At 38.9% G+C, this 16,995-nt stretch overlaps 1 protein-coding gene across 1 annotated transcript; it reads left to right on the forward strand.

The window, feature by feature from the left end:
• Nucleotides 1-6,821: 6,821 nt before the first annotated feature.
• On the forward strand, nucleotides 6,822-13,906 carry LOC140232421 (uncharacterized). The gene is made up of 2 exons (XM_072312554.1): nucleotides 6,822-7,214; nucleotides 12,825-13,906. The coding sequence occupies exons 1-2, from the start codon at nucleotides 6,869-6,871 to the stop codon at nucleotides 13,904-13,906; spliced, it is 1,428 nt and encodes a 475-aa protein (XP_072168655.1). The 5' UTR covers nucleotides 6,822-6,868.
• The last annotated feature ends 3,089 nt before the right edge of the window (nucleotides 13,907-16,995 follow it).

Raw genomic sequence — 16,995 nt, forward strand, 5'->3', positions numbered from 1 at the left:
ACGGATGAAACATAATAAACCAAGTTATGTAATGATGTGGATTAGCAACACCTTTGTAAATAGGCATCTATACACATAATGTTGCCAAGATTTTAAGAAAACGGAAATTGAGTAAAGGTTATTTTCAAGAGCAAATGGAGTTTGAGAGCGCTGAAACTGTGCACTGATCACCTAATAAACAAAAAAGCATAAGGCCCATAATAATCATATTATTGGCTATTGTGTGTCTTCGACGAAAGTACAGCAGAAATCGGAGGGCGGAGGGATCGATGCTGGAGATATACACTTTTTGTTCGAGGGACCCATATTAAAAGTGTGTTTTAAGGTTAACTTGAGTGACGGAACAGTGGCGGGACGGCCTCATTTTTGCCACCCTTGGTGGTATCAAGTGACAGATTGTGTCTTGCTTAAATCTTTGTGTGTTTTGAGTGCTGATTGGCACAGAAAATCCTACATAGCTGTTCGTATCCCCTGGCATGGAAAGGGTCAAGCAGAAAAAGGTGTTTCTCTATTGAATGATTGGTACATATCGTGTCGTTCTAATTTGGCGTGACAAATTGGGGACCTTTACGGAGTCTCACAAAGAACAGAGTAACTTTACTAAGAATGGGCACAGACCAAAAAGAAAAGTACACAAACTCAGAAAATTAAGAATTTTTAGCATCATCTTCAAACTCTTTGGGGCAATATGATCGACATTCTGAAGGGTTATTGCCAGATTTGGATTTACCTCACCTAGATACACCACTCATTGAAGATTCAATGAAAATGTATGTAGATACTATACATCAGTCATATCAGTACGGTAATCTACCGGCTGTGCTCGTTCAACCAGTCCGATTTAACGGACGGTCTCCAAATTGTTCATTCTTTTACGTGATATCAAGGAGTACAGAGGTTTCATTGATTTTCTTTCGTGAAAGGGAATTGTCAGAATTGTATCGACTTAGACAACTGATATACGTGTATTGTCTGACGAAATATAATGTTTTCATGAGTCAACGCATGAAATAGTCATTGATTGTATACACGTCATGATTGTATATTTATTAGTATCACATGTATATGAAATAGATGATTGAAACACGGCAATAGCCTCCGAATGTATCTCTCCCCTGTTAATAGTTTTTCATAGATACGAGCTTAGAATAAAATACAAGAAAGTATGATGTTTTGAGTATCTGATATTAAAATAAAACAATTCATCTCACGTCATTTCTTAAATTTCCATAGGTCTTAGTTTCTGCTCAAACTCCGAGGAGGAGAGAATATATCAATAATGTACATTAACTTGTATATTGAGATCTGCTGCTCAATGTATTTTCATTATTGTTTCCTTACATCTAAGTGTGACTTTTTGGGCATTAAAAATTGAGTGGCCTGCTAACATTATTTCTGAATCATACATGGATCATTCTGATGATGACAAAGATGATGAAGGGAGGAGGAGAAAATGTTTGAGGAAGAAAAGAAGAGAAATATAAGGAGGTGGGAAGGTTGAGGAGAAGAGGAGAAAGTGGAGAGGAAGAGGAAGAAATACATGTATTGATTTTATCAATATTGAAATCACATAATGACCATAGTAATGCCTACTTTCCAATAATTCCGTCAACAGTTAAATAATGTTTGTTTGAGTATAAATGTGTGTATTTGAGTATGAATGTGTGTGTTTGAGTATGATGTGTGTGTTTGAGTATGAATGTGTGTGTTTGAGTATGATGTGTGTGTGTGAGTGTGTGTGTGTATGAATGTGTGTGTTTGAGTATGATGTGTGTGTTCGAGTATGATGTGTGTGTTTGAGTATGAATGTGTGTATTTGAGTATGAATGTGTGTGTTTGAGTATGAATGTGTGTGTGTGAGTGTGAATGTGTGTGTTTGATTATGTGTGTGTGTGTGTTTGAGTATGAATGTGTGTGTTTGAGTATGAATGTGTGTGTTTGAGTATGATGTGTGTGTTTGTGTTTGAGTATGTGTGTGTGTGTGTTTGAGTATGTGTGTGTGTGTGTTTGAGTGTGAATGTGTGTGTTTGAGTATGAATGTGTGTGCTTGAATATGAATGCGTGTGTTTGAGTATGAATTTGTATGTTTGAGTATGAATGTGTGTGTTTGAATGAATGTGTGTGTTTGAGTATGAATGTGTGTGTTTGAGTGTAAATGGTGTTTGAGTATGAATGTGTGTGATTTTGTCTGTGAAAGTAAAAAGGGGTATTGTGACTTCGGATAGGGTATTATAGTGCCTACAGGAGGGTTGCTATGTTATTACAGATTATCAATCACGTCGTGAAAACCCGTTTGTAGAGAAGCGTTCCACAGAAAGTACAGTATGTTAAATCAAATGTTAATGATAGAGTTTTCAAGAAATATTTCCAAAGCGAGTAATGATAGTCGTGATTATAGGAGGAATATACTAGAGGCACTTCAAGCATTGAAATTGGCAATCAAATGATATGTTTTATCTTAAGTTTTTCAAACTTTATTTCCAATATAACAAATTCTTTCACAAAATAGATTCACAACTGATCAGTAAGATACGAAATGCATAAACATACATTAGAAAATGGAAGAGAAATATGAGTAGGTGCATAACCTGCACCAAACTTTTTGTTTAAAATCTTTGTGTTTTGAATTGAATTACTGAACGGTCTTTCACTCGAGACACAAAAGAAAAGAGAGAGACCCAAGTAAAAGGCAAAGGCTTACAAAATATTTATATATTGATCATGAAAGAGAATTTCAGTCAAAGATATCAAGCATAACGACTTCACTAACGCATGCAACACTTATCTAGCGCCATCTCTTGTTTAGTAACGATATAATTTATTGACGGGTCTCGGGCAATTAGCCCCTGGGCAATTACCCCAGACCCTTCCCCTGACCCTAATCTTAATCCTAATCCTAATCATAAACCTAATCCTAACCGTAACCAAAACACCTAACTCTAAACCTAACCCTAACCCTAATCTTTACTCTAACCTTACCACTAACCAGTATTTAGCCGGGGGTAATTACCCTCGGGGGTAATTGCCCTGATACGTTTATCGACAATTGAATAAAAGAACGGTCCAAGTCTATATCTGGCTATATCTTTGGAGACCACTTGCAAAGTAATGCAAATGCAGTGTAAAGTTGATCGTTCCAATGACTGTTTTACAATTCAATTCGTATACATAACGTCCCTATTACTTAAAAATCCAAAATAGTTTTGTTATTTGCTGTTTTTCCCCCGGAACTTTATCTAACGGGCTCGGTCTTTCTTGTATTCAGAGATCGTGCGCTAAAGAGAAATAAACGTCTTTTAACAGTACAGATAAGTAATTTTCTGTTGAGAGATTTTCAAATGATAAATTTGGGTTTATTTTTATGTTGGCACATTCAAGTGCATGAAATATTAACCCCTTATGCTTATATGATATGTGTGTGTGTGTTTGTCGCAAGTCGCACAAGTTCAGTCTTTCACTTTCATTTATGATGAAATAACTCGAGTCAATCCAATCGTTGTTCTGTATAAAGGACCCTCACATTGTAGGAACCTCTGTCTATGCAGGGAGGTGAGTTTTCTTCTCACCTCCCTGGTCTATGTAGCACACACTGAATATCTGTTTTTATGATTTAAAGACTCTTAAAATCTCTGATATACATACATGCCAAACAGCAATATTCATGAATAAATATACTAATAATCAGTTCCCTATCATGTTTAAAGATATATTTACTTGTATAGTTTGGCATTGATATCCTACCCGTCATGCAACAGATTATCATTTAGGAAATAAAGTTGTCACAGCTCAAAAATCAGTATTTAAGCAGGAGAGAATTTTTGAGAGACGTTTTGAATAACCGTAGGTTTGAGCATGAACGTATCTGTATCTCACTTGGTATGGAATTCCAAGCAATAGGAAAGCTGAAGCGAAGAGTTTTTTTTTTTTTTTTTTGTAAGCCGAATTAACTTCGAACAAACGAAAATCATTACATATGCAGGTGTTATAATGGTGAATACTATTATTGATATTAAACATCTCTGATATATTAACAGGGAATAAGTTTTGAAAGTAAGAAAACAAGTTTTGCAGTATGAAGGATATGTAAGTAATGAATCTTCAAAATACACGATAACATTCTTTAAACAGCGGTGCAGAGTGAGTTAGATAGTGACTACCTGTACATATGCGTACTCCTTTCTTTTGTAACTTCAGTAATGAATTCATCTTTGACTGGTTACAGTTGCCCCAAGTTGGGATACAATACGTAAGATATGATAATACCGAAGAATTACGCAAAATATGAAGGGTAGATAAAGATAGAATTGATTTTATATAAAATACCTATACTCTTTGAAACTTTATTATCTATATCATATTCTACATGTAAATTTCACTGTAAATGCTTATCAATAACTCATAATTTTTAATGTAAATTTCTCCTTATTTCATATGATTCCTAAAGTTGTTGCTTTTTCTTGTACATATCTCAAGAATCCAAAATGCTGCATACTATCGCTTCCCTTCTCTAAACTTTTTCCTGCTCTTGCAGTTATCCCCTTCTTTGCCCCTTCAATTCGCTTCTGTCTTGTTATATTCTCCCCGTGTTGTCCTGCTCTACCAAATAATATTGAAAATACTTGAGAGTTGACGTTAATCATAATCCATGTGTGTATGTGTCTTGTTCCTTCAGAAAAGATAAGGGAGAACTGTAGCAAACCATATTGCCCAGAGGTCGTTGTCCAAGTCAAGTAAATATTATTGCTTACCGATAACGGTCTCCTCCACCTGTATAAGATACAATGAAACTATAAATGTACGTATACTATATATTTCTAATCTATTTGTATGAGTAGCAAAGTGCGCTTAGAAACGTCAGTATGAAGCGCCATATAAATGCAATTATTATTATTATTATTATTATTATTATTATACTATACAAGTAATAATCTATTCTTTTTTTAGTACCCTTGTTTATATTTTGACGTGAAAATTGTTGATTTTGTCATAATTACTTTATTTGTATATGTGGAGAAATAAAACAAACTGAAACTGAAACTAAAAATTGCTATTGCTCAACAAGAGGGCCCTGCCATTGTACTTTACCGAAGCGTTAACCAAGCACTTGACGACTCAAGTCTTATATCTATACACCACATGTGCATCTGTACGTGGCAAATAAGATGGGATAGTGATTGCAATTTGATCAGTTCTTCAGATCTGTTGGACAAAAATTTGTTTTCACTTGTAATTTTCATGCCAAAATGTATTCTTTGAAAACAACATTATTCTGTTTATAAGTCTGACAGGCAAAGATTTAACTCATTCGACTATATACGACTCTTTTTTTCTGTATTTTCGGATCAGCGAAAATTTTTATGATTCCCTGATTGATGAACTCTATTCTATTTTCTGAAAATTGTTCCTGCGGAATAACAAAAATCAGTTTACATGAAATTCCGTCTGAAGTGACGGATTGCAAAGAAACTATCCAGCTTAGGGATTTAATTGCTCATTCCAAGACTTTGGCGTTAACATCTTCTCTCTGCGGGAAAGTGCTCTTGATACAAATACGTGAATAGTTCAGAACTGAAATGTGCTTGCAAATGGGTCATGGCACTTTCAGATACCCATGAGCATGTCAATTTGTACATTATTTTCTGAGGCATTGTTTATAGGTGCAGAATAATGCTTCTGACCTCAAACAGCACTAAATATTTTACGCAAGTTTGTGGATGTCAAACCAATATGCTTTCTGCAGTTCGATGTGCCTAGTCGTTATTACGGTTACCCGAACATGCCGAACCCATTTATTAGTCATGAAGAAATGTTTGATTGTAACTATACACTTTCAATTTCGCTCAAGGTCCACTAATGGTCAGTGAACTAGAATAGACTCGCAAACCTACAGCAATCACACACCCACACAGGGTCGGGTTGGTTACAGTAAGAAATATTCAGCTGCGCGCGAGGAAGAGACACATGCGTGCATGGTTACCGTAGAGACGTGGCGAAGCTCTCACATTATGAATCATTCGTAGTTAGGGCAAATTCCCCCGGGGACAATTCCCCCGGCTAAATACCGGTTAGTGATAAGGTTACAGTAAAGATTAGGGCTAGGGTTAGGTTTATGGTAGGAGTTTTGGTTAGAGTTAGGATTAGGTTCAGGATTAGGGCCAGGGGAAGGGTCCAGGGTAATTGCTCAGGGGGTAATTGCCATAGAACGGAATCACTGTATGAAATGCATGGATGGAATATAGAATAAGATGGTTGAAGTATAACCTCAACTCTGCCTATATACTAAGGGTCAATATTAAAACTGAATAAGCAGGAGAAGATTGAAATAAGCATCAAACAATAATTATGATAAAAAGGTTGGATAGGAAGATCAGAGAGAGAAACAGGGACTCCTCCACTCCGGTTACATCCTGCTCCAGCTCAAAAAAAAAAAAAATACCAACAACAAACAGACAATGACAATCAAAGCTTAATGGAAGTGAATCCCGGCACGAAAAAAAAAAAAAATGTGAGAAAACAAATAAAAGGAAAAAAACCGTGTAATAAAATCGTTGAGTATCATCTTACAACTTCCCCATCATCAGTTGATACGAGGATCAGTCGATATATAGAGCACACTATTCAAAGCACTGCCACTTTCCAGGTTTCGTCTGCCAAGGGCATGGGACTTTATTTTTCTGCACCAAAGAACCAGTCACGTGCCAACTTTTGATTGTAAAGATTCGCACGTTTTCTCGAGCGTGCCAACTGCTGCTTTAATTGAACTTAGGAGAGAAAACTACACATCGATAACATATCTGTTATAAGACGGGTTTTTTTTTTCTCTCTCTTTAGCGCACGTTCTCTGTTGTGGATCAACCAAAACCAAGCTATGACTTTTCCAGAAATTATGGAAAACATTCGTGTGTTAGAAGATGACAAAATGCCTACCGAGGATTGTTCTTTGCTCGACGAGGGATCACCTCCACTCTACGGGACAACGTGTGCGAGCCACGTTGCGAAGTCCTTCTGTCAGACAAAGCTGCCCACCAATGACCATTCCCTCGACGACGACGACGACGACGATGTTCCTCGAAAGTGGCCTCTAACCATCCGCGTCGTACTTTGTGCGCTCGGACTTTGGTTGAAAGACGATATGAAAAGGACTTCGTTCACGAACTCTTGTGACCACAATGGATCAAGTACAAACAATGCTGTGCCACTACGAAGCAAAATCGGTAAGATCTGATGAGTTCTTTGAATAAAGGGAACATCAAATAAGTTATCATCATCATAATTATAGAGCAAGTTGTAAAATACGTATTTACAAGCTTAAATTCTTAGTAATAAAGCGATGATAAACTGCTTTCAATCAAGATGCCTGGCAATGTTAACTTCGTTCAAGACGTTGGGTAGACATGTTCGAAGAAAAATTTTTAATCTATGAAAGAATTCTCGATCGTACCTATCAGAAAGTAACAGATGTAGGCCTACCCTAGACATTTGTTTTCATGATTGTCCTACATCAAGGTGTTTCTTATTGAAGAAGCCTAACAAGTAGAGTAAACCTCATGAACAAGTCGTCACTACACAATGATAATTTGTCGATTTTCATACGCGAATGTCGACTTACACGTAAGTCGAAAAATCACGACTACGGGGTCACATGCACTTACCACTTCTGGTCGGCATCATTTGCCCATTTTCTTGTGTAATACTAGTAAGTGGGTATAAGGGAGAGACCACTTCATCGGGTTAGCACCCTGCTCCTTGCTATGAATGAATGAAGTGGGATCTTGTTCTTGCGTCAGTCGTTGGTAACTCACACCAGGGACCTTAATTTAATGTCATATCCGAGGGACAGAGTGTTTTGCTTCTTACCAGAGGAGATGAAACGCTTACACACAACATTGCTCAGTGAGACTCAGGAATCGAACCCGGTACTCTCAGACCTGGCGGTAGACGCGCTACCGACTGAGTCATATCGTCGTCCAAAGCGCACAGTACAGCGTGTCCCAGAAAAAACGAAACCGAGTTTCATTGCAATTCTTTGGGATCATAATCATATATTTGGTATATGAGATGTACATGAATTGAAAGATACACTTCTCTTCTTTCATTTGATGCACAATTCATTGTTCAAAATTCGTGCACGACTGAGTTAGAACAATAGACAGTAGTGCTACTAAATTTTCATTTGCACGAGCAAATGGCGATTTTGAATGAATTTTTTCAGACTTTTTCAGCAATCTTTTGCAAGAAATAAAATCATAGCCTTAATATCCATTCTTTTTCCTTTCATACGATATCTCACGCGTAAAAAATGATCAACGCCTGCGCGAGGAAATTTAATTTGAAAATATGCTTTCATTTTACCCAGATAGATAGATAGTAAATAAGGAGCCAGTTAGCTTTCCCGACACCTACCCAACTTGGCAGATAACAATGGCCTTCATGCTTCAATGAATTTACACAAACATGAAGGGAGGGGGTAAAAGGGATTGTTACAGACTGTTCGGTTGTGAATAGGGTCGTAAATTAGCACATGAACATGAGCTTGCCTGACCATGCAGCTAACTACAGAGCAAAGGGTGTTCATCAGAGGAATGCTTGGGAATGTGGGGTGGGAGTAACGGATCGAAAAAACCATCCGAGCCCCCCCCCCCCCCCAAAAAAAAAAGACGACTTTCTGCCCTGCACTTGCACCTTTGAAATGTTAGAAGCGCAAGTTCAGTGATAAATAACGTGATGTACCCTCTTTTTCTGCTTCACCTCCCCCTTCAAAAACTTCAAAACCCTGTCAGTGATGAAGGACTAACCGCGCGTGAGGGAAATGTAGAGAGGACTGAAAACAGTGAAATAAGTTTGGGGTACAAAATCATCAAGATGTGCATCATTCAAATTCATGAATTTCTTCCGTCGAGATGTTTTCATTGCAACTGATTGACAAATTGCCCTACATCGACGTAAATAAGCACTGAATTGATCAGTGTTTTTTAGTAGTAGCCATGATAAAAAATCATTGGCGTACATACTCGAGCAGGATTCGAACCTACGACCTCCTGATCACCGGACAGGCGTCATCTCCACTAGACCACCGAGCTTTCGCCCGACAGCAAGTGTTGGTTCTAATCCTTATAGCATGCAGCGGGTACTGCTTTGTTATTCAAATTCATGAATTTCTTCCGTCGAGATGTTTTCATTGCAACTGATTGACAAATTGCCCTACATCGACGTAAATAAGCACTGAATTGATCAGTGTTTATTAGTAGTAGAGATGATAAAAAATCATGGGCGTACATACTCGAGCAGGATTCGAACCTACGACCTCCTGATCACCGGACAGGCGTCATCTCCACTAGACCACCGAGCTTTCGCCCGACAGCAAGTGTTGGTTCTAATCCTTATAGCATGCAGCGGGTACTGCTTTGTTATTCAAATTCATGAATTTCTTCCGTCGAGATGTTTTCATTGCAACTGATTGACAAATTGCCCTACATCGACGTAAATAAAAACATCTCGACGGAAGAAATTCATGAATTTGAATAACAAAGCAGTACCCGCTGCATGCTATAAGGATTAGAACCAACACTTGCTGTCGGGCGAAAGCTCGGTGGTCTAGTGGAGATGACGCCTGTCCGGTGATCAGGAGGTCGTAGGTTCGAATCCTGCTCGAGTATGTACGCCCATGATTTTTTATCATGGCTACTACTAAAAAACACTGATCAATTCAGTGCTTATTTACGTCGATGTAGGGCAATTTGTCAATCAGTTGCAATGAAAACATCTCGACGGAAGAAGTTCATGAATTTGAATAACAAAGCAGTACCCGCTGCATGCTATAAGGATTAGAATTAACACTGGCTGTCGGGCGAAAGCTCGGTGGTCTAGTGGAGATGACGCCTGTCCGGTGATCAGGAGGTCGTAGGTTCGAATCCTGCTCGAGTATGTACGCCCATGATTTTTTTATCATGGCTACTACTAAAAAACACTGATCAATTCAGTGCTTATTAACGTCGATGTAGGGCAATTTGTCAATCAGTTGCAATGAAAACATCTCGACGGAAGAAATTCATGAATTTGAATAACAAAGCAGTACCCGCTGCATGCCATAAGGATTAGAACCAACACTTGCTGTCGGGCGAAAGCTCGGTGGTCTAGTGGAGATGACGCCTGTCCGGTGATCAGGAGGTCGTAGGTTCGAATCCTGCTCGAGTGTGTACGCCCATGATTTTTTTATCATGGCTACTACTAAAAAAAAAACACTGATCAATTCAGTGCTTATTTACGTCGATGTAGGGCAATTTGTCAATCAGTTGCAATGTGCATCATTGTTGTAATGTTGATGTCCCGTAGCCATTGGACTGCGTGCAGCCTGAGAATATTCACGATATTAGTCTTCAGTTATTGGTTATTTGTCTCATAGCTTATTCTAAATAGAGGACAACAAAGGGCATTCCGTCTCATACAGCATTCTCTGTAAATACCCTCACCCCCCCCCCCCCCCAACAACATTCACTGTAGCACTGCGGTTGTTTTGTGTGAATTCAATGGTGCAGATGAGCCCATTGTCTAATGCTAAGTCGGTAGAGTTGAATGCTTGTTTTCGACTCTCCGTATAGAGAATCGCTAGAAATGAAGCATGTTTTCATGCAAATTTTTCTCAAGCATGCGTTTTTCATATTTGACGCGTAAGATCTCATAAAAGAAGAAAATATGAATATATGGGTTATGAACTTTGTTTTTCGAAAACGTAACGTTAAAAGTCTGAAAAAAATTCACTTAAAATCATTATTTGCGCGTGCAAATGAAACTTTGGTAGCACCACTGTTCATTGTTCTAACTCAGTCATGCATGAACGATGAACACTAAGTTGTACATCAAATAAAAGAAGAAAAGTTTATCTTTCCATTGATGTATATTTCATAAAGAAAATGTATGATTTAGATAGTAAAAAGTTGCATGGAAACCCGGTTTCGTTTTTTCTGGGACACGCTGTATAGTGATGCGATGATAATGATAGTACAAGTATTAATAATAAGGTCTTATTTACCAGGGGTAGCCTTTTCAATGTTGTCATTGCTCTACGAGAGGGTCCTGCTATCATTATTACCCTAGTGTTGTTATAGGTACCCATTTATACGCCTGGGTCGAGAGGGACATAGTGGGTAAAAACATCTTGTCCAAGGACGTAAGCACTGGGCGGGATTCGAACTCGCGGTCCTCCGTTCGGGAGTCTTAACCACTATGCCATAACGCCTCACAAAGACCGACTTGTCTGCTTTGTACGTTGAAATGGTGATTGCGACCATCATTATTATATGAAAATGTTTGAAACTATTAAATTGTGATTTTCTATCTTTTATGTCCGATTTTAGTCAAAATCATACAATTTTATCATTCGCTGTCAAATATCAATTAGGACATTCAACTGCGCACAGAAAATTATATAGCGGATATTTCTCTGACACGGTGTGGGATCTTTATGGTTTGTGCAAAAATGTCAGAGATAATGGTGGAAGGAGGACGGAATGGTAAATATCACGATTAATTTCGTCATCGGTAAGACCTTTGATGTCTAGACAAAACACAGTCAGATGTATATGTCACTATATCCAGGAGCCCTTACAGGTGGCTCTGCATGGTTCCAAAATTCACGTTTACCAAGGGTATCGATGAAGGATACTTCACACACTCCGACTTTTTAACTTTTTTGGGGTAACATGCTGGTTCTACATAAAGCATAGACGCAGAAATTATCATGACAAGAACATCTGTTTATATGAATGCGCTTTCCATGTGTATACAATTATTCTGTTGGCACCTGCAAATTTGAAATTCGTTTCTGTTTTGTATGAATAGGTCACACAAAACTGCATCAATTCAATTCAATTCAATTTCGGTTTTATTAAAAAACACCAAATGAAAGTCCGAAGATTAACCATATTTGGTTTACATTAAAATTTACAGCTTTACAACTTTACAGGGAGACATAAAGAAAAGAAATAAAATAAACTGACACTTTACACAACAACTGATTCATATTGACAACCCCCCCCCCCCCAAAAAAAAAAAAAAATGCCACACTATAATTACATTATCATAAAAGATTGATAACACCAGGGAGGTGTTACAGAGATGGAGTGGCAACTCTTCGTAATTCATGCAAACGCATGTTTGGGTTCAAGGCGTTACAATGGGATGTCTAGCATTCCATTACGCTTTGAAGTCATGCTCGGCGCCGCTCTGGTTTGCAAGACGAAGTTGGGAGACGAAGAACGCATTTCACCTTTCGTTGAATTACAAGTTCTATTTCACCGTAAAATTTTAAATGAAATAGAAATGTCTACTCGAATTGATTTAGAATAGTTTAGGAAAGAATTCAATATTACAAACATGTATTTCTAGTTTCTTCGTAATGCGCAAATCAAAATGAAATGAAAATTAGGCCCTCTTAAAAGCCTAATATTTTTCTATAATGCGCATATTTGTGCATGTTAGTTTTTTAATCTTTTAATCTGGGATATTTTGATCTTTCAAATACAGTACTCCGCTAAAGCGTATTCCAGCGTGCTTTTAAACAATTTGCTGTTAAAATTGTTAGTTTGACACTGCATTTTGGTTCGCTGCTCCAATTCAAGTTACACAAATTCATTGTTGCCATCACATTGAAAGAGAGAGCGAATTGCAGTAGGGGCAATTATATATAATTCACACATCGGCACTATCCATAAGGCCAAAAGGTTTTGTCAACTGTGACAGCCACAGGGTGAAATGCAGTTTCATAACTCTGCTTACAGTGAATCTTCTCTGATGATATTTTTTCTTTGTATCTTCTCTTCTCTCAGGTCTGTGCTCTGATATTCTGGCATTCGCTTATCTGGTTCTGACGAGTGGTTTGCTGGGATATGACATGACGTGGTACCTCTTAATATTCTGGGGTAAACAGAGTGACCTGCTGCATCTTGTGTCCTACTTAACATTTCTCCTCCAGGTTACGGCCATTCCAGTTTGGTGCCTCTATGCCCGCATCCGATACCGCAAGGTTAATCACGGAACCACATCGTGCTACCCAATGAACCAGGCTTACGTTGCGCGCCGTGTAGCCATGCTCAGCAAATGCCGATCGGGCAAAAACGCCCTCTCGTGTCTTTGTTTGGCGGCGTTCATTGCTTGGCCACTAATTAACGCCACCATTCGATTAATCTACGACTATCTGTACCCGTCATGTTCGACTCACCGTCCTCATGAAGAGATAAGTCACTGGGTCGCAGTACCGGGTTACTTATTTTATGGCTCATTTTGTTATCTCATCTACGTGGAACGTGTCTCATTTGAAGCGGAAATCCTATACATTGCGCGCTTTGCTCAAACTCAGGCGCCAGAGCAAAATGTTCGCAATGTGCGCGCAAAAATTCGGCTATTTTACGAGCACTACGCCGTGCTCCGAGAACAGATCAATGCTTGGATGGCATTTACGATGGTGATCGCTACTTGGGGCTTGACCGCTCACATCACATGGAACTACTTGATCTTCACTTCAATTGCAGAGAACGGCAAATCTGAATCACTAAATAAAGACCACATCCAAAACATTCGTTTTCTCAACATTCTCGTCGGCTGTCAGAAGATCATGTTCTTTGTGCTACCCTGCATTGCACTGGGAGGGCTCAACCTTGAACACGTATGGCGTAATTTGAAAGTCACCATCGTCAAATATCGCGACTCACGGTTTGAGAGTTTCTGGATGATCATCCACCGCTACGTCGTCGACATCAACGCTGGGTGGCATCGAGAGATAATGCCAACTCTCATATTCAGCGCTATTGGGTTCTATCTTGGCTTAAATCTCGGGAGTGACAACCAGAACACAGATTTCTGGAGTGGACGCATGAACTGCACAGTGAACATAACCACAATCCCTTTGTAAGGACCCTTCGAGGACCAACATCGGCAATTAAACTGATAAGGATCTTTGTAAATATCTTGAAGTTATACAATTACAGGTTCAGAATGCTCAACGGATAATACAACAATAGAATAAGCAAATTAGGCCATCATGTAAACACAAAATTAACTGGATATTGACAGGCAGTGATTTTGATGACGTTTCTTACTATAAAGAGGACTGATTAAATTGTGTGTGTGTGTGTGTGTGTGTGTGTGTGTGTGTGTGTGTACTGTGTATTTATTGAAATGTAGAATTAGGATGTGAGCGGGAACCGTAGAACTACGGGCGGGGGTGGTTAACCAAAGGAGGGTATTGTTTTATGTATAATATACGCTTAGGCTTGTGTATAGATTTAAGATGTATATAGGTTATGATTCACGGATCGCGTACCCATCGATTGTTTTTATTTCGATTAATCATTGTTGATTGTATATTGTTTGCATACATTCACAAAATTATAATTCCAGTATATTACGAAGAGAGACATCCCATGAGAATGAAGACCACTAAGAGATGGTTCATATTCTCACTATGCATTTTGTGAGCATTGGTGTTGATCTATAATACACATAACAGGCTTGTGTAATTCTCTTTTTAGACCCTTTATTTTCCTGCTGCGCAAAATCTCTGTTCTTTCATCCTGCCCTCTTAATGCAGGTGACATGTTGTATGCTAGAAAATCACGAAGAATTGTAACTCATGTCTTCTTCTTGGCTTTGCTTCGTGAACGAAGATTTAGGGGTATTGACGTCCACGTCTGGCGCAGACTCGCTGGTGGCTGACGAGGCCAATTCGTGACAGGCACGCTCGGTCACAGCGGCTGCAGGGAATTGACGAATCCGGGTTTTGTGTTGTGGCAACACGGCTTTTCCTCCTTCTTCGCTTTTCTTCGAGGGTAGCCCTACGGTTGTTCTCAAAGGAGGAGATTGATTGGTGAACTGCGTGTCGCCAGGACCCTCAGTCAGCGGCAAGGGCTGACCAGTGTCGATGGTCGATGTTGCAGGTAGATAGAGATTTTTTTCAGAGAGTCTTTGTACCTCTTTTTTGGTGCTCCTCTGTTCACCATAGAGAATGATCTTGGGTAGGCGGTGATCCTCCATTCTCGTGACGTGCCCTGCCCAGCGCAATTGTGTTTTCATCAGCATGGCCTCGACACTGGTGACCCCTACTTGTTGAAGCACTTCTACGTTTGTAATGTAGTCGCTCCATTGGATGTTGATGATAGAGCGCAGACACCGTTGGTGGAAACGTTCCAGGAGTCTCAGGTGATGTCTGTAAGTGACCCAGGACTCGGAGCCATACAGGAGGGTGGTAAGTAGCACAGCTCTGTATACACTGATCTTTGTGGCTTTCTTCAGGTGCTTGTTTTTTCAGACACGTCTGTGGAGTCTGCCAAAAGCACTGTTAGCTTTTGCCAGTCTATTGTCTACTTCTTTGTCGATTTTTGCATCAGAGGAGATGGTACACCCCAAGTAGGTGAACTGTTGGACTGCCTTTAATTCTTTCTCACCGATTGTAATGTGGGGCGGGCTGTACACTTCCTGGGGGTGGGCTGGTGGAGAACATCTGTCTTCTTCAGGCTGACTTCGAGGCCAAGGAGCTGGGATGCCTCTGCAAAGCAGGATGTTACACGTTGCAGGGCAGCCTCTGTATGGGTTACGAGGGCAGCATCATAGGCAAAAAGTAGCTCTCGACTCAGTTGCTCTAGGGTCTTGGTGTGGGCATGTAGGCGTCGTAAGTAACTCATGTGGTGATGATGGATTCAATATACTCATGTAAGAAATGATAGTTAGGCCTATACCATATTTTCAACATGTCTTTAGTAAAACAGGAAATCCCACAATCTTTTACACTTCTGAAAGCCACAAAATTATGGACATCGCAACCACAGTAATAATCAAAAGATCATTTCAAATTTACCATGTCTGAAATCCTTGAAAGACACGTCTACAGTGTAAGTAATTATATTTTGTTAGTCAAGCACCCTCTCAACATGACTTCCGCAACATACTCCACTAATTTGGCAGTTTTGCATTACAGGATAGAATCACTACTGTCATCGCTAAAAAAGAAGGTTGTTGTAGGAGTCATGCTCTCATAACAATGATTTAAAAAAAAACCAACAAACATCTAATACCCCTGAGAGTACAATCGTAAGCAAGAAACTTGAACTTAACGATGTACAGGGAATACCACTTGCATGTAGATTAGTAATTACCTAACAAATCGGCAACAATACGCCCGTTCGGGATTCCACTTTGCACATGAGCAGAAAAAGGTCGTTTGTATACCAACAGCTATAGGGCATGCTGGTTTTTAAATTCACTGAGGTGAGCATCTGTGATTTAATGACTATTCATGTAATCCTAATCAATGGTCCCTGCCAGCACATCCACCTGGCAGCAAGACTGGTATTTGTCAATATTGATAGAAACGACTGTGAATACATTTAGTGTAAAATAATGAAATGGATGCTTTCCCTACATGCCCCAGTATTAATACACACTACTTATCTAACTTGAACCTCAAAAGTGAAAAACATACGATCACAAGTTTCACATAATTATTGGAACTATGTATTTTACTATTCAATTCAATATCCCCCCAACAAAACATAACAGAATAAATCAGGAATTATACCAAAGGCATAAATTTCACTGTGTGAAGGATAAATGATAGTTAATGAATAAAGATATACATGCATACCTGCAAAATACAAAGTTATGTTTAGAGAGAGAGAGAGAGAGAAAAGTCGGAGTTCCTTTCCTTGAATGCACTTATAATCTTCCAGAAATCTTGTTTTATATGTACGGTATATTGTGTCGTTTCTTTGGGAAATTGTTATTCAAAATAAACTCTTTTAATTGCTAAGTTACAGTAAAGAGTTTTAAGATAATGCATTAATTCCCATAGTTTAGCTAATACTGATCCTATTCTCAAGTGTTTTAAGATTGTTAAAGGTTTCAAATTTGAATACTCTTCAAACTGCCAAATTCATGTTCGAATTAAAAGCACAAAATAGTTAAATGTTAACGCAGGGTTGACAAATGCAGTCGTAAAACACAAGA

This window comes from Diadema setosum, chromosome 8 (genome assembly GCF_964275005.1).
Source record: "Diadema setosum chromosome 8, eeDiaSeto1, whole genome shotgun sequence".
NCBI classification, from domain to species: Eukaryota; Metazoa; Echinodermata; class Echinoidea; order Diadematoida; family Diadematidae; genus Diadema; species Diadema setosum.

Bases quoted from the DNA above. Each gene is read 5' to 3' on its own strand.
- LOC140232421 (XM_072312554.1), top strand. From the start codon at position 6,869: ATGACTTTTCCAGAAATTATGGAAAACATTCGTGTGTTAGAAGATGAC. The intron at 7,215-12,824 runs GTAAGATCTGAT...CTCTTCTCTCAG, and splicing joins GCCACTACGAAGCAAAATCG to GTCTGTGCTCTGATATTCTG.